The sequence below is a fragment of the Mustela nivalis genome, assembly GCF_964662115.1.
Source record: "Mustela nivalis genome assembly, chromosome: 20".
Taxonomy (NCBI): Eukaryota; Metazoa; Chordata; class Mammalia; order Carnivora; family Mustelidae; genus Mustela; species Mustela nivalis.
This window is the reverse complement of record NC_139039.1, coordinates 37,271,040-37,296,622: the sequence shown is the minus strand read 5'-3', so window position 1 is coordinate 37,296,622 and position 25,583 is coordinate 37,271,040. Positions and strand designations below refer to the sequence as shown.

General features: G+C 45.7%; 1 protein-coding gene across 2 annotated transcripts in view; it reads right to left on the bottom strand.

The window, feature by feature from the left end:
• Window positions 1–22,401, bottom strand: part of CSMD1 (CUB and Sushi multiple domains 1) — a 1,903,837-nt gene extending 1,881,436 nt beyond the window's left edge. For both annotated transcript variants that reach the window (XM_082715632.1, XM_082715633.1), the window contains exon 1: window positions 21,703–22,401. In XM_082715632.1, the coding sequence (XP_082571758.1) occupies window positions 21,703–21,787 (85 nt within the window). In that variant the 5' untranslated portion in view covers window positions 21,788–22,401. The remainder of the gene's footprint in view (window positions 1–21,702) is intronic.
• Window positions 22,402–25,583: the final 3,182 nt, after the last annotated feature.

Sequence of the window (25,583 nt, the reverse complement as noted above, 5' to 3'; positions counted from 1 at the left end):
ATTATTTCAATTTTTTAGTGGAGCAGAAGAAAATGAGGTTTCTATCCAGAGTTTGAACATAGTCTAATTTTAAAATGCTTCTTACAGCATATCAGATAAAGGGCTAGTATCCAAAATCTATAAAAAGCTTAGCAAACTCAACACCCAAAGAACAAATAATCCAATCAAGAAATGGGCAGAGGACATGAACAGACATTTCTGCAAAGAAGACATCCAGATGGCCAACAGACACATGAAAAACTGCTCCACATCACTCGGCATTGGGGAAATACAAATCAAAACCACAATGAGATCCCACCTCGCACCAGTCAGAATGGCTAAAGTTAACAAGTCAGGAAATGACAGATGCTAGTGAGGATGCAAAGAAAGGGGAACCCTCCTACACTGTTGGTGGGAATGCAAGTTGGTGCGGCCACTCTGGAAAACAGCATGGCGGTTCCTCAAAAAGTTGAAAATAAAGCTACATTATGACCCAGCAGTTGCACTACTGGGTATTTACCCTAAAGATACAAACGTAGTGATCTGAAGGGGCATGTACACCCGAATGTTTATAACAGCAATGTCTACTATAGCCAAACTATGGAAAGAACCGAGATGTCCATCGACAGATGAATGGATAAAGATGTACACACACACACACACACATACACAATGGAATACTATGCAGCGATCAAAAGAAATGAAATCTTTCCTTTTGCGACGACGTGGATGAAACTAGAGGGTATTAAACTTAGCGAAATAAGTCAATCAGAGAAAAACAACTATCATATGATCTCCCTGATATGAGGAAGTGGAGATACAAGGAGGCTTTGGGGGGTAGGAAAAGAATAAATGAAACAAGATGGGATTGGGAGGAGACAAACCATAAGAGACACTTAATGTCACAAAACAAACTGAGGGGGGCCAGGGGGAGAGGGGGAGGGAGAGAGTGGTGGGGTTATGGACATTGGGGAGGGTATGCGCTATGGTAAGTGTTGGGAAGTGTGTAAACCTGGCGATTCACAGACCTGTACCCCTGGGGCTAATAATACATTATATGTTTATAAAAAAATACAAAAATACAAATAAATTTTAAAAATACCTATGAAGGTAAAAATAAAATAAAAATGTTTCTCAGATAGCAACTGGATTTCTCTGTTTAAACAAGTAAGGTATGATGCTATTCTGAACATGCCAAAAGGAAGATGGCTTAAATAGCTACTATATTGAAGGTTTAATATTTATTCATATTATAGTCAAAATTGGATGGCAATACACAAAAAGCTGCCTATTTTAGATACTTGCTAGATTTTACATTGCACATACATTATTTCTTCAATATCAAAAAATCTAAAGGCAAGTTAATGTTCAGTAAAAGAAGACAGCAGTGACAATGTTGTTTGGTCTTGCATAAAATTAATATAAAATAATTATATGTCAAAATACTATAAAAGTTGAGAAGGAATTGCTCTACATTCTTATTTGAGGCATGATCCAATGGCATAACTGGGCTTTAGACATGAATCTTATTCCTATTTCTGCCATTCATTCTCTTTGTGAATTGGGTAGATTGTGAATCTTTCTGATCCTCAGTGTTCTGGTCTGTCAAGTGGGGAGAAGAAAATACCATGCAGGGGCGCCTGGGTGGCTCAGTGGTTTGGGCTGCTGCCTTCAGCTCGGGTCATGATCTCAGGGTCCTGGGATCGAGCCCCGCATCGGGCTCTCTGCTCCGCAGGAAGCCTGCTTCTCTCTCTCTCTCTCTCTCTCTCTCTCTGCCTGCCTCTCTGCCTACTTGTGATCTCTGTCTGTCAAATAAATAAATAAAATCTTTAAAAAAAAAAAAAAAGAAAATACCATGCAAGGGAATGAGTGCTAAAGCAGCTGGAAGAAAAAGGCACAGAAACAAACAAAAAGAGCAAAAGGGAATCTTAGAACACCAAAAAAAATAAATAAATAAAATAAAATTAAGATGTTAAAAAAAAAACAAAAAAAATTAAAACTCATTTGCAAGGAAGAAAAAAAAATAACAAAACTTATCAATTCAATAAATATCAATAAAATAATTATATTGAAACTTTTATTTTTATCGACTTTATAAACCTAATTCTTGGAAGATGCTATATGAGCAAAATGTAGCAAGTCATTTAGGACTTCCACCTACATTCCTATTCTTATGTAAGAAAAAGACCTTTTAAAACCTGTAAGGTTGGTCTTGATAACTTTGGGCAACACAGGATGTGAACAATAAATACTAATGGCATTGATTTTGTTACTAGAAATAACTTGACTTTATGAAATGATGAAAAATTGTGTTCCGATTTCATTTAAATATATTATAAATATGTAGCTTGTCAAATGCTGTTTGAACTTACAACACTGACTCTGTGACAAAGAAAATGTCACTGCTTTGGTCTTTTGTTTTAAAGAAAAAAATCAGAGAGGAGTATTTATTTTCCAAATGCAAAATCTCAAGGAAACAAATAAAAAACAAGATGATATCTTGATTCCAATCCCTAGAATAAAAGCATTATACATTTTAGAAAGCTATTTCAGTATTTTAGTGTCAAAAGAAAGTGACAAAATGAGTTATTGGGTAACAAAGGTTGAATTTACTCTACAATCCCGTGTTTACCTTGACACCTATGTGCTCAAAAAAGAATCTAATCTCCCTCTCTAACTACCCCAGCTTGTGTTCCCTCTCTAGCTCTTTCTCTCTCTCTGTCAATTAAAAAAAAAAAACGGCGGGGGGGGGGGGTGCCTGGGTGGTTCAGTTGATTAAGCAACTGCCTTCAGCTCGGGTCATGATCCCAGGGTGCTGGGATCAAGCCCCACTTTGGGACTTGAGAGGGAAGCTTGCTTCTCTCTCTCCCATTCTCCCTGCTTGGGTTCTCTCTCAATCTCTCTCTCTCCCTCTCTGCCAAATAAATAAATAAATAAATAAATATCTTTTAAAAATTCAGTTAAATTTAAAAAATCTAAGAACTTGACGGTTCTTTGTGGGAAAGCACCAAATTGTGCTGGGCTGAAAAATCATGCAGATCTGAATGAACTTCAGTGTTCACTTTGGTCTTCGCTATGTCTGTGATTTCCCCGCGTCCTATTTCTTCCAGTTATTATAATCTAGAGTTCTTGAGGTAAAAAATAAGAAAATGGTGACAGAAAAATGACACCTTTGAAAAGTAAGATTTAATGCCATTAAGTATTTATGAGAAAGTCAATAAAACAATTAAAAATAATTTTTACATAAAACCTCTTGAAATGCTTTCAATATGGATTTCCTCCACATTCACTCTTGAGTTCATTCATGAATGAACTCTGGTCTTAAAAAATAATCAATGTCAGCAACACTGTGGCAAAACAAACCTCACTTCAGGTAGGTCCTCATCTCACATCACAGTAGTCCTTTCTTTCAAGGATTCTGAACAAAGGAGCACTCCATTAGGTAGGGAATTGGGTCCTGAGATTGCATGATTACAAACTTGATTACAAACAGTTCTCTGTCTTTATGATGAGCACCATGAAGTCAGGGGCTGTGTCTTGTTTTAATACTGATTCTCTCTTCTCCATATCTAGAACAAAATGAAATGGCCTAAATGTTTGTTCAATGAATGAAGGTACTGACATTTATTGTTAGAGGGTAGTCTTGTAAATACTGTGGTTAATTCACTAGTGTGGCTGTCATTTTCAAAAACAAAGTCTTGGGGAAAAAGAAGAGAGAGAAGCAGACTCTTAACGACAGAGAACGCACTGAGGGCTCCCAGAGGACAGGCAGTAGAAGGATGGGGGGGGGGGGTACGGGGCGGGGTTAAGGAGTGCCCTTGCTATGATAAGCATTGGATAGTGGATGTAATTGATGAATCAATAAATTCTACAGTTGAAACTTAAAAAAAAATTCAAGTCATGTGGATTTTCTGTGTGATTTGATTCTACCATTTCATATTTTACATTCTCCTGAAAGATGTCACAAAGAAGGCAAAACAGTGCAATACACCTAAATTATCCAGAATGCTTGGGCACTCAAAAGGAACTCATGATATCTTGTAGTTATTAAATGTAACAGTGTACCAAGAAATATGTATTATTTCTTTGAAGCTCCAATACCAGGTAGCACTTTACTCTTTTTAGCCCTTCCTTTATTATTCTGACGATAGTATTGAGAAAAATATCACCCTTACTTGAATATAAAATGCTTGAGGGCAGGAGCTTGATCTCATTCACTCTAGAGCCCCAGCAACTAGCACAGGACTTGACTTAGAGAAGATACTCAATAAAGTTAATTCAATATTTGAATTAAATCAGTAATATGTGTGAAATTTAGTTGCACTGAAAATAGGATTTGCTTCTGTCGAAGCATTACTTGACCCAGTGCAGGTTCTAGAACTCTTCCTAGTGCTTCTGTGGTATGTGTTACTTTGGGAACCAGCATAAAATCATAGAAACTACTGATACTACTGAAACCCTCAGAGTTTAGTCCTGCCTCGTATAATGAGGAATCAAAAAGCCTCTGCAATCAACTATAAGATGGACTACGTCTTCGCTAATTTTGTACCTCGACAGCTCCTCCAAATGACTCAAGGTCAGCTCCCTCCAAGAATAACATCACGTATCTACTTGCCCTGGGACCAGCATCCTTGGTGAGGATAGGCTTGTTGCATAGGTGTTTATTTATTTTTTATTTACCCAGAGATTTAAAAGAGAAACTCGAAGTTCTAGGGAATGGCTTGACTTCTTCTGAACTGAACGTGGCAGCCAAGAGCATCACTTGTTCCTTACTTATCAACCTGAGAAATCCAACACAACTAGCCTGGCTTGTAGAAATTGTTTTCCTCCAAAGTCTATTTCCTGAGGTAAAGGGGAAAATCATTTTTTAAATGGGTAATGATTTAAAATGAAGCAATCCAAGGCAAAGAGAAGTTTTGAGCCATCCTGTCTGGACAGGGTTTTGTGTCACAGAGCCATCTAGAGCGCCTCACACGGCAGTCGACATTTAGCTGCAGTATTACAAGGGTTCCCTTGATTATTTCCAGTGTGCATATGTGGAATCTAGGTATATCTAAAATTTCTGAGAGAACTTTAGAAGTCTCTATGCATAATGTCTACATCATTAGATGCTGAAGGAGGATGACCACCACCAGAAAATGATTTCAAGAAAAATCATCAGAGAGGCAGGGCAGTTCACTATGCATGATTCTTCAGGAAAAGACCCTCAGCAACATTTTAGGGTTTTGTTGTAAAACAAATAAGCATTAGCATAGATTTTTTTTTTTTCACTCATTCTATGACAGCAGGATTGTGTTGTTGGAAAGGAAGAAGAAAGAATGACTAGATTCAGGGAACTTGCATTAAGACAGATTACAGAAGAATGTCCTTGGTCTTCATTCTGCAACCCAAGACACATGGCCAGAAGAAGGTGACTCTTGAGGTTCAAGTTCCATGTCAGGAGAATATGAGATGATAAGATAGAGTGTTGAGCTGCCTCCCACAAATGGTATTTATAAGTACTTTGCAACTATATAAACTTTCACATAAATAATAAATGTTAAAGTTGATATTGTGGCTTGAAAAAATTACTAAGCAGTAGATTTAATTCCAAAATTTATGGAAAGTGAACTCTGAGGATATAGATGCTTTTCCTACAGCTCTCCCAAGAGCATTCACATTCAGGGACAGAGCTGGAAAAAGAGGTATCTCCCCCAAAGCCACAATGGACACAGACCTTTCCAGAAGGACAAGACCCATGTAGCACAGATGGTCAGTGTGACCTGGTGGTCCCATCAAATTAGGAGAGACCTGTGTTTTGAATATACCAAGGTGACTTCTATTTTTCAAAGGGGTTGTGAAAGTATCAGAGCAAATAGGCTCAGAGAGTAATTAATTTCAACTTACACTAATTAGAGGAAGTATCTGCTGTATGTCATTTGAGGAGAGAAGCTGCAGATTACTGAGTACAATGCATTATAAATATAAATATGAAAGGAAAAAAGAAAAATCACACCCACACACCATGGATTACTTCTACCTCCGGGCTGCAAGTGGCCTTATTGAATTTGGGCCACTCTGCTATAACCCTCTAAGTATGTATTGATTAGCTGATTGCTGCTATACTTAGAATAGAAGTCAAAGAATGTCAGGACGGACAGGGAAAGAGCCAAATCACTTGCTTCTCAGACAAATGAACCAAAGCACCCCATTTGGAGGTCCCCAAACTGGAATCGAGCAGAGCCTGGACGAGAAACGCCATCCTGTAGGCTCCAGGTACAGGTGTCCGTCCAAACTGCTGTCGGGTAATGGGACAAGTGAGAGCCAGGGCACAGCGACCCACCCCGGGCCCTTCACGGCTTCACCCGATGTCCCGTGGAAACAAAGAGTCGAGCCAAACTCTGCGGCAGGAAAGACTATGACAATCCTGTCACAGCCATAAATTGTGCGTACGTGATTTGCAATAACAGGAAAGGAAAACAAAGCCAAACAGAACAGCAGACACTGTTCATGGAGCCCTGAGCCATCCGGGAGGAGCTGGTCAGGAAGGACTCAAACCGTTCCCAGTGTGGCTCATACTGGCCACCTCTGAAAAAAAAAGAAGTTATTTATTATAAGAAAATCTTCTTAAAGAGGAAACCATTGTCTGGTAGGCGTTTATGCCTTTCTGGTTTGATGTGGAACTTTTGTTTAGTTGTACGTAATAACTCCCTAAATACAAGGGCCAGTGATTGGCTTTTAGCCGTGACGGCGGCAGCACCCATCGCGCCTGTTCTTCCTCCTCACACGTAGCTACAAACACGTGGAGGGACACCCAGACCCGGCGGCCGCCCCTTGTCTTCTGTCCGTCTCCTGTACCTGAGATTCATTTATATCCTATACTGAATTTGTAAAGGCCTCTTAACAAAACGCAAAAAATAGTTACTTCCTAAATGTACTTTTTAATAAAAATACATAAAAGGATTTGTCATGCTCTTCTAGTGTCACGCACTGTTTTAGCTCTCTGCACACATGAAGTTCCCTACAGACAAAACCCTTCAAATTGATTTTTTTAACTGGTCCCAAACAGCTCACTAATACGAAACTAGCTTAACAACAAACCCATCATGTGCGGAAACTCCCCCACAACGGCCCTCTCCCTCCTAATTAAGCTGAGATAGCATTTAGAGTCAACCTTCTTGTCTGTGTCCAACACCCACCCACCACACCCTGCACAGACCTGTTGGAAATGTGTCACTGTGGATAGAAGTGTGATCTGGTCGGGATGTCACACATCCCTTCCCTCCAACGACCTCCTTCTTCAGCAAATATTCATTTAAGTGCCACTTAAGCATCACCATCCTGAAGACATGCTGTCAGTCCGCTGTAAACAAGAAAACACACTAGCGCAGCACGTGGTTCCTCGGGGGGTGGAATGAGGGTGTCTGCTGTTGTCTTTTTCTTCCAATACTGCAATCTATCAGCTGTCTCCCATCTGCACTTGAACTGACCATGGTCACTGTTGGGAAGGTGCTCGTTTTTATACCATTTTCTCTGCCAACAGTCACACAGATCTTATTCTCTGATGGTTCACACGTTTATCAATTGTGTGCCCTAAAATGTCTTATACGGTGTTGACCATTAGCATTTCACTTGTTAACTAATTTCTACCTCATTTATGAAAAAAAAAAAGAGGTCCTATTGATCATAACACTCCTTCAAGAAGAACCGAATAGGTACAAACGACTTTGCAGAGATAAGACTAGAAGTTCACGATGGGGAGCGCTGTGACGTGTGTACATCTGCCGATTCACAGATCTGTACCCCGGGGGCTAAGAACACATTATATGTTAATAAAAATAAAAAATAAATAAAATAAATAAAACGTATGTTCAATTAATTACCAAAAAAAAAAAAAAAACACCCCACAAAAAACTAGAAGTTACAATTGCACTCTCTGAAGCCGGCGAGGAGGGTTCTGCACGTTTGCGCTCTAACAACAACGCAGCAGCCCTCCCCACAGACCCACTGAGCAGCAGCTTTCTCTTTGACCCAGGCCAAGCGACTTTTCGCCAGAGGAAACTGTGGTGTGTGACTGCAGAGACGGTGGCCACAGACTCCTGCACATGGTGGAAAAAATGCCTCCTCTTCCTCCCTGGGCTGTAAAAGTGGCCTCAAAACTGAAGTTCTCAGAGCTCCTGAGGTCACCTAGAGAACTCCGGCTCAGGAGGACAGGTGGGTGGACAGCTCTGAGCTCAGGCTCCCAAGAGTACGTTCTTTCAAAGTCCTGCATCGTCAGTACAGATGCCGTCCCCGGGGCTCAGGCTGCTTGTTGACGAAGGCGGACCGAGCGTCTCGCAACAAGACCCCCTTCGAAGCCCCGTCACAGAACTTCAGCGCTGGCTGCTTCCCGGCCGGTGGTGGCTGGAGGAGACGCTTGGGGACCGGGCGCCACGCGCCCTGCAGCGGCCCCGGGCGCCATGCGGAGAAGCCATGAAAGCCGTGGAATGGATGCCTCACCCCAAGACCGGACAAATCCTTCCTCCCTGTGGGACCAGCAGCCGGGCTACGTTTACAAGGTTTTGGAGGCGGCGAGCCCTTGGTCAGAGCGGGGATGAGAGTCGCAGACCGTCACGCTGACAGCCACGCGGGCGGCGCGGGCCTCGAGGAGCCGGCCCTTTGCTCACGGCCACTGAAGTCGTAAGCAGCCTCTTGTGAAGGTCTCAACCATGCGATCCTGGAAAGAACATCTTCTTCTAACCTCACAATTCGGGATTTATTTTTGTCACTAACGTGGGCTTTCCGACACAGAGACCGCTGCCTGTCGGCGCCTCCACGCAGCTCTGCAGCCTTGGGGCGGGCGGGTGAGCTGTGGGCATTTCCTCAATTCAATGGTCCGTCCTACTGGAGTCATGAGACGCTACAAGGAGGGCCTAAGCCCGGAGACAAAGGCCAGATTATACGGACTGCCTCAGCAGGACTGATCAGTCGCCCCACTTCCAGCGTTCCTTTTAGAACAGCTTCCAAAAACAAACAAACAAGCAAAGAAATGGCTCAGGTAATTTCCTTGGACAAAACTACCCATTTAGAATACAGGAACTCCTATAAAACATAGGAAATCCCTTCAGAACGTGAAAGCCTCTCATGGTTGGGAATGTTCTCAACCGACCCACGGGACGTGCGGACAGATGCCCCCTTCAGAGCAGGCTGGCTTTGAGAAGCATTCCGCTATTTCCTTGTGTTGACCCTCTCGTGGCCACTTCAGATGCCCAAGGCTTTCTGGTCGTAAATGACGATAGAGCACATCTCCATGTGGCTGTACCGAGCATTTAATATTATTCAAGCTGAAGGTGACGTGCAAGGTCAAGTTATGACGTTGATCCTATTAGCACTTAACCTTTCTGAGAAATCTCAGTAACGTCTGTGTGTCCGCAACTGAAGGAAGAAATGCAAAGCATTTTGTACATCCTAAAAATATTCTAGAAACGAGCATCAGGATTCTTCTTCTAAATGTAAGGTACTTATATCCAAATATAATTATTAGCCTTCACTTATAAGTAATTTCTCTCCAAAAAATAAGCCTTTCTCCAATATTCCTTCTGGAGCCATATCCTGAATTGATAGTCTAATTTCTTAGTTGCTATAATAAAACAGTTGCTAACATTTATTTAAGATTAGTAACTGCCAGGCCCTGCTCTAAGCCTTTTTCATCAGCTTATTCATCTAATCTTTATAATATTAAGTCCAGTTAACAACCCTTTTGCAAAGATGAGAAAACGTGGGGTCAGGAGGTTCCTGTATTTCCAGGCCCGCACTCTGAGGGGTAGAGCCAGGCCCAGAGCCCCGAGTGCCCAGCTTCCCAGAGGATGCCATCGAGCACAGGAAGCCCAACATTTCACGTAGTTATATTCTCCAGCACAGAACACCCAAGCACACGAAAACTCAGACGGATTACTTCCACCACCGGACATGAACTGGCAATTTAAAAAATGAACAAGTTTTCACATTGGAAAAGCTATTTCCTAATTCAAGTCATTTTCATCATTAATACATTTAAGCATAGGATTGTCTAATTGTATTAATTGGAGCAGTCCCAACAAATATTTCAGAGTGGTAGAATTTAGCTTACTAAGTCCTTCAGAATTAAATATTTTGCAGTGGCGAATATATCATCCCAATATATTAACGTGAAACATAGGCATCAGGTGACAAAAGACATCACAGCACTGGCTTTTCAGCAACGTTTAAGACATTACTGTGGTTAAGTTTTTGACAAAGCAGTACAGTCGTTCAACACGCTTCATCCTCCTGAGGGTCCTGTAGCCCGCCCAGCCATCCTGGACCGTCTTAGAAGTACGGGGTGAGCAGGGTACTTCGCCAGCTGCCAGATGATCTTAGCCTTTAAACTTAATCCCAGAACTTTCCTAACTGTACGGTCTTCCCAGAGCATCATGTCAGGGAAGAAACTCAGTGCCGAGCTGTGCTTCCACCAGAGTGGGAGAGAGGCAGGAGTGAGGGAGACAGATGGCCAGTCTGGTCCTGAGTGCGGAACCAGTCTGGTCCTGAGTGTGCAACCAGAATGCTGGGTCATCGAAAGGCATGTGTACCCCCATGAGAAGAGTGTCCACTTACACTGAGCTCTGCCTTAAGTTTCCCCAGCAATTTGTCCAAGACTCTTAAGTTCTCTAGATACAAGTAAAAGGAGCATTATTATAATAAACTTGAATGTCACCTCAAGTTCAAAAATCTGATCATCTGTCTCTATTCTTCTCCTCAGTGGTTTGATAAGAGCTACTTGTCCTTTCTTTTTTTTCTTTTCTTCCTTTTCTTCCCTTTTTTAAAATTTAAGAACTATTATTTTATTTCAAGATAACTGAGTTATCTAAAAATCAAACATTTAAACATCTTTGCTCTAATATATACATATTTTCAGATATTTCAGATATATGCATAGATGTAGCTTCCTTTCTCCCTACATGAAGATTGAGGCAAATTGTACATTGTATTTTGAATTTTCACCTCAGTCTTTACCATGGACACACTTGCATATAGACTACAGTGTGTGCTGCACAATTTATTAACCTATTTTAGGATAATGGACATTGAAACTCTGTCCAATTTTTCACTTTTAGAGGGAGAGCTAAATACAAATAAGCATATATTGCCCAAAATGTATCCCATTTCTGGGTTAAAATACCTGGTTAAAATACCTGGTCCGAATTTGGGCTGGACCCGTAAGCTTTCTTCTGCATATATAATGGTGTATGGGTGTGGTCGCCCTGTCTGCTTGCTGACTACAGGGACTGTAGTCTCACAAATGCACTGAGGGGAAATGTGGCATTGTTTAATCCACATTCCTTTGATCAGGAGTAAGTTTAGGGACCTTTTCCTACACATGTTATTTATTCTTGCCCTTTATGCAAAATACCTATTCACCTGTGTTGCCCATTTTTGCTTATTGACTCCATGATGCTCTTTCTATATTAATGTATTGCTAGGAATGTGTAGTGGATAGACTCTTCAGGTGGCGACCATGATCCCCACCTCCTGATGTTTGCACAGCAGAACGTACGGAGAAGCTGAAACACACGGTTGTACACCTGAGACTGATGTAACATGGTGTGTCAACTAGACTCAAATAATTTTAAATTAAAGGAAAAAATAAAATACATGGAAAATAACAGGCATAAAAAAGTGGCTCAAACCTTATGCTCTGATTTTAAGGCTGCAGTAAGCAGATCTCTAACTTACACATTTTTTACCTCCTAGCCACTGAAGCTGTCCTTAAATATGAAAAAGAAGCCGTCTCACAGAAGAAAGGATCGTCACTTCAGCTTGTCATATAACACTTTATGCTATTTATTTATTTTTACAGACTTTTCTTTAACGGCCTCATACTGTCCAACTCTCGTAAAACTGAAAGAAAGACACATAGCCTAGGAGGTATAAATCATGCCCCAAAGGCTGGTGTGGCTATAGTCTCTGTGCTTTCGGGTCTGAAGACCCGTCCCCTTTTAAATACATGACAAGGTGCCCCTTCCGGTTCTGTTGTTGTCACGAAAGAACACGGGAAAAGTAATTTTGTAGTTGCGGCGGCAAAAGAAAGAGACTGATAAATTCTTCTGTGTTCCATAATCGTCTTCTGTAATTCTTTTAAATTAAAAAGCAAAGACATGAAATAGTCATGAAGATCAAAATGACAATTGTAAGCTGACGTATCTGCTGTATCAGCTCTAATATCATTACATTATCATCACTAGGAGAGAAGAAAGCAAATAGCCCAGACAAGTTACTTTGTATGTAAAGAGAAACAATTATGAAAAGAAACAAACGAATCAAATAAGCACAGCAAAATGGTAATTTGGCTATAGGGTTTCAAAGTTAGTTATTTTGACAAGTTCTAGTGTCAGTATGTGAATGAATAAATCACTATTCATTTCCTCCTCACTTGAGGAGGTCATTCCTGGTACTGTCCACAGGTCATCTGTTTTTGACGAGGCTTTTCAAAAAATATTTTCAGCACATTCATTTGACTCACTTTAAGAAAGGGAGAGAACCCCATCTATGAGAACATTTGTTTATTCATTGAAGAAACCGTGAATGAACGCCTAAGAAACACTGCAATGGTTTGAGAGCTGGAAGAGTGCCTTTTAATTGTGTGGGACTTTAAATCTACACAGTAAGAATGATGCCAACAAACAGAAACAAAACCGGCAAACAAGCAATACTTTTTCTGAAGATCGTACACTCACGGTGTTTTGTGTTATGATCGGCGATGGCAAAATGCGGCTTAGTGACCAAGAAATGTAGGAGACAGAGAGATGGGGTAGGCAAATATGGGTGAGGAACCCGGAGGGAGAGCTCAAGGCTGAGCAGCTTGAGATATAGGGGAGCAAAGGTGAACTTAGGGTATGCATTACGCAGATCTGATTGGAGTGAATCCACCGGCAGGAAGCAGAGAGCCGCACGGAGAGGCTGAAGCACGGTTACAAAGGACCGGGCAGTCTGTCTGAGGGAAGCACACCGTACTGCGCACAAATACATACGGTACATGCGGCACCAATACCTGGGAGCAGTGAACCAGTCACCGAAACGTGCCCCTGCCCCACCAACACACACGCCCGGGGCTCCGATGCTATCACTATCCCGGGAGTCGTCACAACACCACAACAGTAAGAGCATCGCTCATGGAACCAGGAAAAATATTTTGAAAGGACGAAAGTATTCCCAGACACACAACCTTAGTCCAGACAAGGGGCTGACCCACAGGTTGTGCGAGGAAAAGAGGCGGGCTTCCAGCGAGCTGCACACCCGCCAGTTTCAGCAGGCCGTCCCAGGACAGTGGTTCACACTCCTCTGCTTCTGGGCCTTCAGCTTTCAGGAGCCGAGGAAGAACTTCTGCGAAGCAGCGATCCTTAGAGGCCCATCTACACTGCTTGACACTTAACCTGACCCTCACTACTTTTTGGGGGGGAAAAACCCCATTTCTCATTCAACACCCTCATTCTCTCTGACTCTGTCCCTGTCTCCTTCCTCTGCCACTCTTGGGGGCTGGACCAACGTCCCCCCCACCCACCCCCCGGGAGTCCTTCTCTCAGATGGGCAGGGCATTTGCTGTGTGTACCGCAGCCCAATATTGGAACACATACCAGTTAAGTCAATAACTTGAGGGTTTTGTTGTAGCTTTTAGTAACAGTGAAAGCTCCTTGAGGGCAGCACCGATTCAGCATCTTCATTATTAATGTTTATAGCTAAATAGTAAAGAACTCATGCATTTCAGTTATATAGAATTGAGTTATTCTGGTTGGTACATGCCATGACTCTTCAAGAGAGCAGAATTACTACTATAATTCTCTTTAAGAGTCTAGACTTCCCAAATCTCTTCTTGAACTCTCAGGTCCTCATTGTTTAGGATGGTAATAGACATATCCCACAACCGATAGTAGTTCTTCCCGGATACTTAAATAGAGCAATAAAAGATAATGCCACCTAACGGTAACAAGGTGATTTACCTCACTTGACTTTCTCTTGATATCACCTACAAATTAAAAAACAAAACAAAACAAACAAACAAAAAAACCTTGGGATTATAGTCTGAAAATTTCATATTGTTTCCATGGAAAACGGAGCAGGCCTCTTGAGCAGGTAACCTGCACCTACATGTACACAGCCAACAGCACAAACAAAATAAAATTCAAATGCTGGATGTCTTCAGTTGTTCACAACAATTATATTTTGTAGAGAAAGGAGGAAGAGAATGAGACAGCACAAGAAATGCCAGATTGATGCTGAAGAAATTTACATTTCTAGAGCATAAAGGGAAGTATCTGCTCAATTCAGTTAATTTCTTGTAAAAATGTGACCTTTCTTATGTTGTTAGGGTCCCTCTTCTTTTCTTCATGAAGTGCCAATCATTCCCTTCAAGTCTTAACTATCCACAGCTGTATTATACATCAAAGTACACCACTTTCCTCACCATAAAAAGAAATAGTTTGAAACATGGAGACAAAAATTGTTGATGGCCTCTGAACAATACTCTCCTGGTCCATCCTTTGAAAGAAACGGGAATCTCCTTAGCTCCAGCAGAATGCATTTTCATAAGAATGAGCTGTGTTTAACTTTTACTCTGAAGATGAAACCGTTTACATAAAAGTCAAAGGTCTGTGGTCTTAAATATCAACTTACTGATAGGAAAAAGAGGTGACAATCCTCTCAGAGTCATCGGGAACAAGAGTAAGCAGCACAGTCCTGTCAGGGATTTGGGATTTTCGAGGAACATCAACGGAGAGAATCCCCTACATATTTCCCATGAATATCAACTCCATGTAGAAAATTATTAACTTGTAAAGATCAAGAAAGACACTTTCTATTAAAAACAAGAGGAGAAATAAGTAAGTTTCTCTGAATAAAGGCATAGGGATTCACCAGGCATCTGGAAAATGACTGCTTAGAATTCACAATTAATTTCAAAGGCTTTTAATTCATCAGAGATCACTCCCCAAATAATTCTAATTTTAATCTCACATTTAGCTCTTTCTTACATAACATTAATCATATCAGAGTACACTAAACAGTAAAAGAAAAAAAATAAAATCATTCATTCACACAGTATTTTTATATGAAAGAGTATAATTATCCCTTGAAGTCTTCCCATAATATAAATATTATGGACAAGGAGCTTGAATCTCATCTTTGCTATAAAACCATAAAAAAAAAAAAGATTAAAGACAGCATAGAATGATGAACACTGATGATGGAGGTCCTAATGATAAAGAAGAAATCTTCTGAAATATTTGCACAATTTCATAATATCGTATATTCATCTTGAAATATACGATAGCCTAATTAGCCTGTGAAGTCTCAATGAATAGGTTATTAGATTCTGATGCCTTTTATTGAAAGGGCAAAGACTGGTAGATAAAGATAACGCATATGCATATGTAAATGCAGATTTCTGACACCACCCAAAACCCATTTGCTGCCAATCACTTAGGGAAAAGAGGCCTTTAAAACTGCATTTAAACAAGACCTCCAGGGATTCTTAAGCACAGAGTTTGCAAAAGGCTACTCAAATATTCTACATCATGGTCATAAAGCCAACACCTACCAAGATAAAGGTGACATGTTTAGTATAAAGAAAAACCAGGTTGCCACAGTAATACTGTGGGGGAAATGTTGCAAATTCTCAAAAGCGGCTCTGATTCCACGGCGACTCATGAGGCTTACAGGTACCTCGCTCATCCAGACAAAAGGTGGAGATTCATCTGTGGTAACTACGGCCGTATTGGTTTTTCTTGAATTTTATTGAGGTGGAGGGTTTCCAAAATGCATAAGACCAAGAATCAGGCCAATATTTTACAACCTTTAAGTCTCTGGCTACAATATTCTAAAAGCGACTCACGGGTGAAAAAAACCCAGAGATGGCACCAACGACTTGACCTCTCCATGACTATGTTTCCTTTGATCTCACTTCAGTAACAAGGGTAATTTTTAAATCACAAAGCATTCTTCATGATTTATTATTTTACTAATAATGGGGCAAAATTACATTAAGCTTCTTAATATTAAGGTAGAAGACTGGAAATATTCAGACTGGCAGTATCAAGGTGGATCCTTTTGGTTCTACATATATTTGGAGGGAACGGCAGCAAGGGCACAACCCTTGCCCCATTACAGCCTTCCCCAAGCTAACGCTAGTATAAGATGAGGCAGGAACGTTTCTAGGAGTAAATTGCAAAATGTACGAGACACAAGATATAGGAGCTATTTTTAATAGAGGGGCCCATGCCGGCACGCTTTCTGCATTCATTAAAGAAGCTTTAGCTGGAGATAAACGTGGCCGCTATAGGTCAAAGTAACACAGTCTCTAAATCAAGTTAATTCTTGGGATGTGATTTCTCAGTAGAATGTTTGTAATACATGCCGGAGTAGATTTTGTTAACTGAGGCAGTGAGTGGGCCTAGTGGATGACGAATCTCTCATCCAGCTAGAACGAAGATGCTGGGGAGGAGGAGAGATCACGCAACTTCCCTAAAGCTATGGTGGCATCTTCCTCTCCAGTCCGCCCATTAGAGGTTGCTGTGCTGGGGAAGACAAAACAAAACAAAACAAAACAACAGACAAATAACAAAAAAAGAAAAACAAAAAAACGCAAAACTGCAACAAGTTGAGTGCTGTTTTCACAAATTCCTACCCTCAGTCCATTTGAAAGAGTCCCATGAAACCGTCTTCTTGGATTGTATTTTTATAGTAGGAATTTTAATTCTGTCACTCATCAACTTCAGTACTAGGGAGTAAATTCCACCTCAAACGTAGATAATTAGTCAAAAGCAAGGACACCTTGAAGTCACTGTGGAAGAGTCTTACTTCCTTGCACTCAGGCAAGGACCTGAATACGGTTGTCTGGTTTGCACACTGATCGGTTGTCCTGAAGTGGACATACAGCGAGCTAAGCACAGAGGCTGTGCAGGTGAAGGCAAGATCAAAGGATCGATTTCCTTTAGGGCTAACTAGTCTCAGCCCAACCAAAATATTTATGTCTTTCCTTCAGGTGGTGCAACCAAGCCAGTTCTAGCGTTTCAAACAATTCCCATCTCTGGTCCTTACAGTGGCTAAAACGTGGAGTAGAGCCGGGCTGAGTCTATCCCTTATGGCTGCCCGCCCAGCAACCCTATGGCCCTCGCCCAAAAGGCACACATATGGTAGGTGGTAGCATATCTATACCTTGACCCAGATGTCTGCCTCTGATTTATTAGCTCAACACATGCAACTAAAATAAGCCCAAACAGCTCTGTCATCTCTTCTGGGCCAGAGTACCTGCTCACCTTCTTAAGTCTAGAGGGAAATGAAAGGAAGGAGAAGAAGCATAAAAGGCCAAAGGGGAAAGTGCAGCTTAAAGTGCAGGTACGCGAGCCTCGGTGGCTTGTTCTTGCTATGAGCTCAGCAGAAAACCTACCGGAGACCCATTTAGAATTCAGCGGAGCGCGAGTATTTAATATGCCATTTGCATTTTGACAGCTTAGAAATGTCTACACTGGATTTGCTGTATCGTCTGCAATGAGCGCTAACCGGCCACTGAGCCTCTGTTTATCTATTTCTTAAAGGAAGCTGAACCATTTTCTTGACATTTTCAAAGCACTGTTGGTGTTTGTTTGAGACAATAAACTGGGAACTACGGAGGCATTGCCCTCCGGAGAAGCTGGGTTTGCAGTAGGAACAGACGCGCGTACCTGCGGCAGGGTCTTACCAAGCGTACTTGGCCAGGGGGAAGCCAGGAAACAGACAGAGATGCCCTTTCCTGGGGCCTGTGTGAGGGGAGATGCTTGAGGCCTGGGGGTTCTCAGACCGTGTTCCCACCTGCTATTCTCTCCTCTGCCTTGTTTACTGGGATTTCATTGTCCCACTATTCAAGTTTACAAAACCTGACACTTTGGAAGAAAGCTTTCCCTTCACTTCCCTTTTCACAGATGTAAAATCCCAAACGAAAAGCATAATAGTGCTCCGGAAGAACCAGATCTCTTGCCTGAACAGCTCTTCATGGAAAAACAAATCAAAACAAAAACTTAATCCCTTGCTAATAGTAATAATAATACCCATGGCTTGCTAAGGAAATTGCAAATGAGGAAATCTTACCTTCCCTTTATAAGACCCACCTTTTAGTATATAAGGTATGGGGGGTGGGTTCTGTGAAAGCCATTTAGTTAGTCACAGGAGCTCCTGGCTTCCCCAGGACTGAGCACCTGTGGGGCTGCTCAGCCCTAAAGCAATGTGGCCCCCAAACGTAAGGGCTCAGCATCCTTCTTGGTGATATGAATTGTTAACAAGGTAACTCATCTAGAAGCTCACAGAGAGGGGAGGCGTGTGTGAGTGTGTGTTGACTTACAAGGTTGCTGTGAAAATCTGGTAATGCACGCTTGAATCTCTTTGCTGGGTGGGTCAGTGACTGTTAGAACTAGGAACGTGGCTGAGCGCCCCACCTTTCCTCCCAGGCTTCCTACCAGAGACCATGGAGCTACTGTTCTGTGCTCCTTTTTTAGGACACTTTCTGAGTAATGCTGGCAAATCACTGCATTCTCGTCGCTGCACATACACAAGAAACAACTGAAAAGCAAAGCAAACTTTGCTCACACAAACAGCCAGCAGATCAGCCTCAGATAAGGGTGCAAATCTGAGAGCACACGGAGGGAGTTATGCCGCCTGTTTGCTAGATGCAAACTCTCAACGCCTTCTTCCCTCCCCGCGGTCCCTGGGAAGGTGCTGTGGTTGAAGAGGTATGCACATCTGGGACTCGACCTTTACAATGTTAGTAATCCAAAAAAAAAAAAAAAAAAAAAGAGGCATCCAAATTGAATTCCGGGTACCCCCAAGGTTGCACCGAAGCGTAAATAAAGCAGGAGCAGCTGAAGCAGATGGCCCGGGCAGTGGCGGCACCGGGTTCTAATGACCGCAGCTGCAGCCGCCTGCAGCCTCTCACGACTCCGCAAACAGGTCACGAATTAAACCCCACGCATCAGAAACTCTCCTCCTGCCTCCGACACAACCGGAGCCGCCACCTGGGCGCACGCTGAGCTCTTCCCGCAGCGGTGGCCCGCGCCGTGCTCCCGGCGCTCCTCCACGGGGAAGCCCCACGGCTCCCAACCACCCTGGGGCCCTCAGCCCTGGGGCAGAGGCCCGACCTTGGCCAGCAGGGCTTCGCCCGGCAGGGGTTATGTGACCCCGCCCTAGCTGTGAGAGCGCTCTCAGAGCGACTCCGGGGCTGGCGTCACAGCCTCCTGCCTGCGGCCAGCTCCCACGCGGCCACTTGCGCTCGCACTTGACCCTTCGGGCTCGGAGGAAACGCGGCCCCAGCCCCGCGGGCCCCGCCGGGGTGATAGAGGAGCCTCGCGCACCCGCCGCAACCTAGGTGTCTCAATAGCGCAGTGAGAGCGGTCGCCCGGTCCCCTCCACGCGCAAACACACACACGCCCACCCTACTCTCATGCAGCGCGCGCCGGGGGCCTGGGACCCTGGACTCCACTTCTTGGCTTCTCCATCCCTGACCTGGGACCCCCAGGGCGCAGGAGGCGCTCTCCTCCCCGCCGCAGCTCCTTCAGGCTCGGGGCGCCCGGGACTTTGCGCCCTTGTCTGATTGCCCCCCAGAATCTGCCCCAGCAGCCCCAGCCCAAGGCGTACCGGTGCACCCCCGCCCTCCCAGCCCCCGCCGACTGCCTCGGCCCACCCGCGAGGGGGCGGAATCCGCCCTGCACACGTGTGCGGATTACTAAGCAGCTCCGGCAGGGCTGCCGCCGCTGTCTCCACGCAGCAACCCCTGCTAATTGCGGGGGAAGGGCGCTCGGAGCGCGCGGAACCACGGGGAACCGAGAATGCGCTCAGAGGCTGCGCTGCCTGCCTGGGGAAGGAGGCGGCCCCGGGCACAGCTGGACTTTGAGCGCAGAGGAAAGGGGTGGGAAGTTCTGCCGAGTTGCGTAGCAGGTGTTTCCTCTCCACGCAGGGACTTGGCTAGGCAAAGCCAGGTCCTGTCTGCAGGCCCTTTCCCGGACCCGAGAAAATCCCACACGCACTTCCCGCGGGTAACCCTCGACTTTTTCTGCATCGCCTCTCTGTTCCACCCAGGCCAGCACGACCCAAGGCCGCTACCGGTCTGCCCCTGCTCCGCCGCCCGCGCCTCAGCATCATCTCCAGCAGTGGCGCCCAAGGCGGGGCGTCTGGTCGGAGCTGGGCCCATGGGCAGAGCGTAGCTGTCTGCAGGAAGGTCCCCGATTCCCAGAGACCAGAAGCTCAGGCGACTAACGCCGAACACTTCGCTGCCTGAGATTTGGGGGTGCATTCCCTCAGACACCCTGTCGTAGGGGTGTAGTGCGCGAGTGGAGGTCTGGTGCCTAGCGGTCAGCTCTGAACCGGCCCTGGACGCCCGCTGGAGAAGAGCAGCCAGGAGGGGAGACTAATCTGCCATTCTTCCCGTCTCTCTCCAGGCCAGGCCCATCTGGAGTTTCCTAATGGAAACAGAGACAGTCCTCCTTCGCCTTGTCAATCACCCTGGAATCTGGAACACTGAAGGAATAGAAAATGGGTGGGAATAACGATGGAAGAATCTAGAGAGGAAAGAGGGGATTCTGTGGGTGGAAGAGCAAACGGCCATTAGAAAGCACACACTCTCAAGATTTGACAGCAGCCTTTAGAAAGGGAAAGAGAGAAAAAAAAAAAATCTGTATAGATACAGCTACTCCCCGGAGTGGGACGACGGGGTTGATGGATCGGAAGAGCACCCAAGGAGGCCAAAATGAGGAAATGGGGGCAGGTACTTTCCGATGTGAAAATCCATCAATATCCCCTCTCTCTCCCCCTCCCTCCTCCCTTCCCTCCCCGGAATCAAGAGGGAGCTTGTTTTCTTTCCCAGAGAATAGACAAGTGCGGGAGCTATTGCCAGCCCCGAGCTTGCAGCCTGTAGGCTAGTTAGAGGAAAACATTCCCTAACTCGTTTCAAGGAGAAAACCAAGTTCACAGAGCTCCAAGCCGCGGGACTGACCCAGGGAAAACCCTTCTCTGGACCAGAGGTAGCAAGGGGTAGAGCGCTGTGACCACGGCGAATACGACGGAGGTTCAACCCCAGCCAGGGCTCCCCACTTTCTCCACGCACCATGCCAGCTCCTTCCAACTTGCAAGGAGCGAAGTCCAGGGAGAGGGAGGCGGGGGCGACCTGACCGAGGTAGCTCCTCGTCACCCCCCGAGTCCGCCGGAGGGGGAAGAAGGGCCGGCCGACTGGGTGCAAGGGTGCGGGGAGCCTGGGCAGCGGGCAGGCTCGCCTGTTGGTTCCCCCAAACCCCTGGAGAGCCAGAACTTGCGAGGCTGGCTTCGCCCGGGCCACTTTCCCAGCCGCTCGGGGTCCGGGGAAAGTCCCGGGAACCACCCCAGCCACCCCGACCCGTTGGGCCACATCTCGAAGCAGGCAACATATCGCCCGCCACGGCGCAGTTTCAGCCCCACTCGGGGCTGGCTCCTTGCTCCCCAACAGCCCACACCGCCGAGAAAGGGAGCATGTCGTGCCAGCCGAGCGAGGGGAAGGAGAGGCGGGGGAGCCAAGGGTGGGAAGAAGGCGATGGAAGCCCGGCTCTCGGGCACTGCCTTCCCCCCAGCGTCCGCGATGGAGAAGCCCCGGCGGACGCCCGCGCCCGGGTACCCTGCCCTCCGCCACACACACACTTGCGTTCGCCAGCGGGGCCTCGGAGGGCTCGCCCATCTCCCCCGTAGCAAGCGAGACCGCCTTACCCTTCGCTGCAGTGAGGAGCCCCGCGCACAGAACCAGCAGCACCAGAAGCAGGAGCAGCGACTTGAATTTCCTCCGCGCAGTCATGTCTGCAGATATTCCACACGCACACGACACCGATGGCTCTTCTCAGAGGCGCCCGTCTCCTCCGAGGAACGGCAGGGCTACGAGCAGAGCCAAACGATCACCAGAGGGCAAGGCGAGCCGGAGACAGATCCCGGTGCCCGGACCGGCCGCGCATCCGACGCCCTCCTGCAGCTCTGCGCGCCCGGCTCGCTTCGCTCTCATAGCATCGGTCCCGAGCCACGGCGGGGCTGAGCGGCTCCGAGCGCCCACCGGGCTGCCGGGCCGGGCCGGGGACGCGCCGGCCGAGCCGGGCAGGAAGGCACCGAGGCGGCGAGGCTGCGGGAGGGGGCAGGCGCGGAGCGAGCGCGCAGCCAGGAGAGACCTGGAGCCGAGGCAGCTGGAGAGAGAGCCAGCGAGTGGGAGCTGCGGGAGGGAGGGGGGGGCGCGGGGGGAGGAGAGCCAGCCTGGAGAGGGAAGGCGGAGAGCGCCGAAGACAGGCTGCTAGCGGCACAAGGAGCCGCTGCCGTGGCGGCTGGACTCAACCATCCCTACCCACAGAGAGGGGAAGGAGGCTGGGCTCGGCGCAATCCCAGACAGAGCCCGGCCTCGGGCCCTCGGGCTCCCGGCGCCGTGCGGCGCCCCATTCGGCCTCCGGCGCAGCCGCGCGCAGGCTGGAGGAAGGAGACTCGCTGGGCGCTGGGGCGGGGGACACCCACGCCACGCTCGGCGAGAGGCAGTGCCACCCAGCAACTCGAGCGAACTGGAGGGACTCTGCGGGGGCGGACGCTGGCCTCCACCTGCTGATCTCGCTCTCCTTGCGGACCTGAGAGAAGTCCCCTGCGTAACTTAGAAAAAAATTGCGGGTGGGAAGAGAGAACCCACAAGCTCTGACCCCGAGGAAGAAAAAGAAACGTTTTTTTTTTTTTTAATTTGTATTTTGTATTCTTATTCTCCGTGATCTTTGGGATGATGACGATGGACAAGAAGTTAGAATGGTTTTCCTATTTCCTGGTTTAGGTTGTGTGAGGGTTTTCTGTGAACAAACAGGTTCAGATGAAATTCGGAGTCTGGAAGAATGTCTAGAAATGGTTAGTAGAGATGGCATGTTGGCAAACCTTCAAGTGAAACTCGGTATCGAATTTAATGGGCTGGGTAGGGACTTTAAGAGAGAGTTCCTTTCTGAATCTGCTAAGGGATGAATGAAGCCAGCAGAGAGAGAACAGAGCTCTAGAAAGGCAGCAGGAGATAGAACGGACCAGATTCCACCCTCCCCAAATAGAAAAGGTCTTTATGCAATCTCTGGGGGGAATAGGTAAGGCAAGGCATTTTAGGGAATCTGGCTCAGTTCACAGAAGAAAGAAATCACAAGTGAGTGCTAGCACTAACAAAAGGATAGTGAAAGGATTCGCCCTTCTTGACCAAAAAGGTTGAGTTTAAGCCCATGAGAAGACAGAGGGAACCAGAATCTGAACAACCCACACCTTAGGAAGAGGATTACACTCAATGTCCAGAAGCATGACCAGTCATGGGTGAGGCTCAACACTGAGCCCTCCACACCACTGAGAGTCTTGCTGGAGTGGCGAGCCCCTGGCTGGCAATCGCTCCTGGTGCTTTATTCTACCTGTGTTCTGTCTCAGTCAGAATTCAATACTGAATTAGCAATTTCCTAATAATTTATCTTCCTGCCTTACTTGCCTTATATTCCCCTTGCCCCAGTGGTCTCTAGGTTACATAAGAATGTGATCACCCATCCAGATAATGAAGGGCTACAACCTTGAAACCTAAGCACCAAAGCATGATCTCCTGAGTCTCCCTACAGCCTTACCAGGAACAACTGGAAACACTGTCAAAGCTAACGTGTCTCTGTCCAGATACGAGCTTCTAAAATGAGCAACCACATTTGATTTTCTGAAAGTTACAGTCTCATACACGACTTGGATTTTCTACATGACTTGGGTTTTCCTATTTTGGTGAAGTTATCCCTGGAGGGAGAATAAGAGGGCAAATGGCTCAGTCATTTGGGAATTCCCAGTGGAATCCATGGTTTACCCTGTAGGCTGAACTAGGCAGGTAGAGGGGAGGATCATCCCTCTGGGGTTGCAAATCAGATCCCAGTTGGTACCTACAAATCGGCAAGTCAACAAAATGTTTTTTTAAGACCCATTAAGTGCTCCGATAGTTCATATCCAGCTTCTCGTGTCCCCACCCACCTCCCCCAAAAAATCTTTTAGGTGAGCAGACTTCTTGAGAAGCAGTGTCTTGATTTTTCCTCTGCTATCCTTAATGAGTCATGTCACCAAGGAGGATTTATCTCATTAAAAAATGTTTCCAAAATCTAACCCTCCTGGTCTAGGATGCAGAGATGATTTTTACCTTATTAGGATCCCCATCAGCAATGTCCAGTGTCGCCTGCACAATCGAACACCGTTACACGCGACTACCGCAGGCCCCAGGCTGTCTTTGAACTCCACTCTCCTTGGGTGGGTCCTACTTAAAATCTTCAATGCCCTCTTTTCAATGGGGTGCAAAAAATCTGATTCCCATTTTTTTTTAAATTCCCATTTTTAAGAAACAATGATCCCAATAACCATAACTACCCACTTTCACTACTATTTATAGGGGGCATTTTCTTTGCCCAGCTCACATAGCAGAGTTAAAATGATTCGTGCCAAATTGTTTCTTGATCAAACGTACGATGAGGGTAGGAGAGGGCTGTCAAGTAGGACAGGCTCGTTTTATAATCTGATGGTATTTGTGTGTTCACCTTGGGATATTTTTTCCCCCAAGACCTGGAGGGTTAATTTGGAAGGAACATGTGTGGCACTGCTGCCATCTAGTGTCTAGCCTTCCTTGTTAGGCATTTTGCAGAGAAATTGCTGGTCCTTTGGTCTTCTCTCTTAGCTGATCCGAGGTCGGCGCCCCCGCCCCCCAACAGCAACACACACTGCCTTGTTTCTGGAAAGCCCCTCCAGAACTCTCTGCCCCCCTTCATGTAATCAGGCTGTAGTTGAAGCCCATTATTATGTTCCTAGAGGCTCTTTCCCCCTTTGATTGCTAAATGGATGTGAAAGCCTCGATTTATATCACAATTCTAATGCCAGTTATTTAGAGTAGCATTAACTAAATGGGATTAGAGTAAGTCAGGTACCATGGGGAATTCACACCAGGCAGCTCTGTGGCCACTGCTCTGTGCTGGCCTCGCAGTGCCTGGAGCCTTGCACTTTTGCACCGAGGGTTTCCCCTTCTCCCCTCCCTCCCTTCCTTCCTCTTCCTTCCTTCCTCTCTCTCTCTCCCCCTCTCATCTTTTTCCACAATCCAAAGCACACTACTGTCTGCAGCGTCGGGATTCTGGCTACATAGCACTAGCCATGGTATTGGCACTCAGCAATGAGAGTTGAGCCATGGGATGAACAGGCAGAGGGAAAGATAAAGACACCTTTAAAATAACATAACAGCGGGGCGCCTGGGTGGCTCAGTGGGTTAAGCGGCTTCGGCTCAGGTCATGATCTCAGGGTCCTGGGATCGAGTCCTACATCGGGCTCTTTGCTCAGCAGGGAGCCTGCTTCCTCCTCTCTCTCTCTGCCTACTGTGATCTCTCTATGTCAAATAAATAAATAAAATCTTTAAAAAAATAAAATAAAATAACATAACAGCTACTGTACTAAGGCTCTGATGGGGAGATGGCAACAGACACCTCAGAAAAGTCTTAGAAATGAGGAGGAAGAGTGGTTTTCTTTTATGAGAAATTGCCTGAGTAGGGGACAGAAAATATGAACAGGATACTTGAGATAAAATGAGAAATTTTAAAACTTTGCAC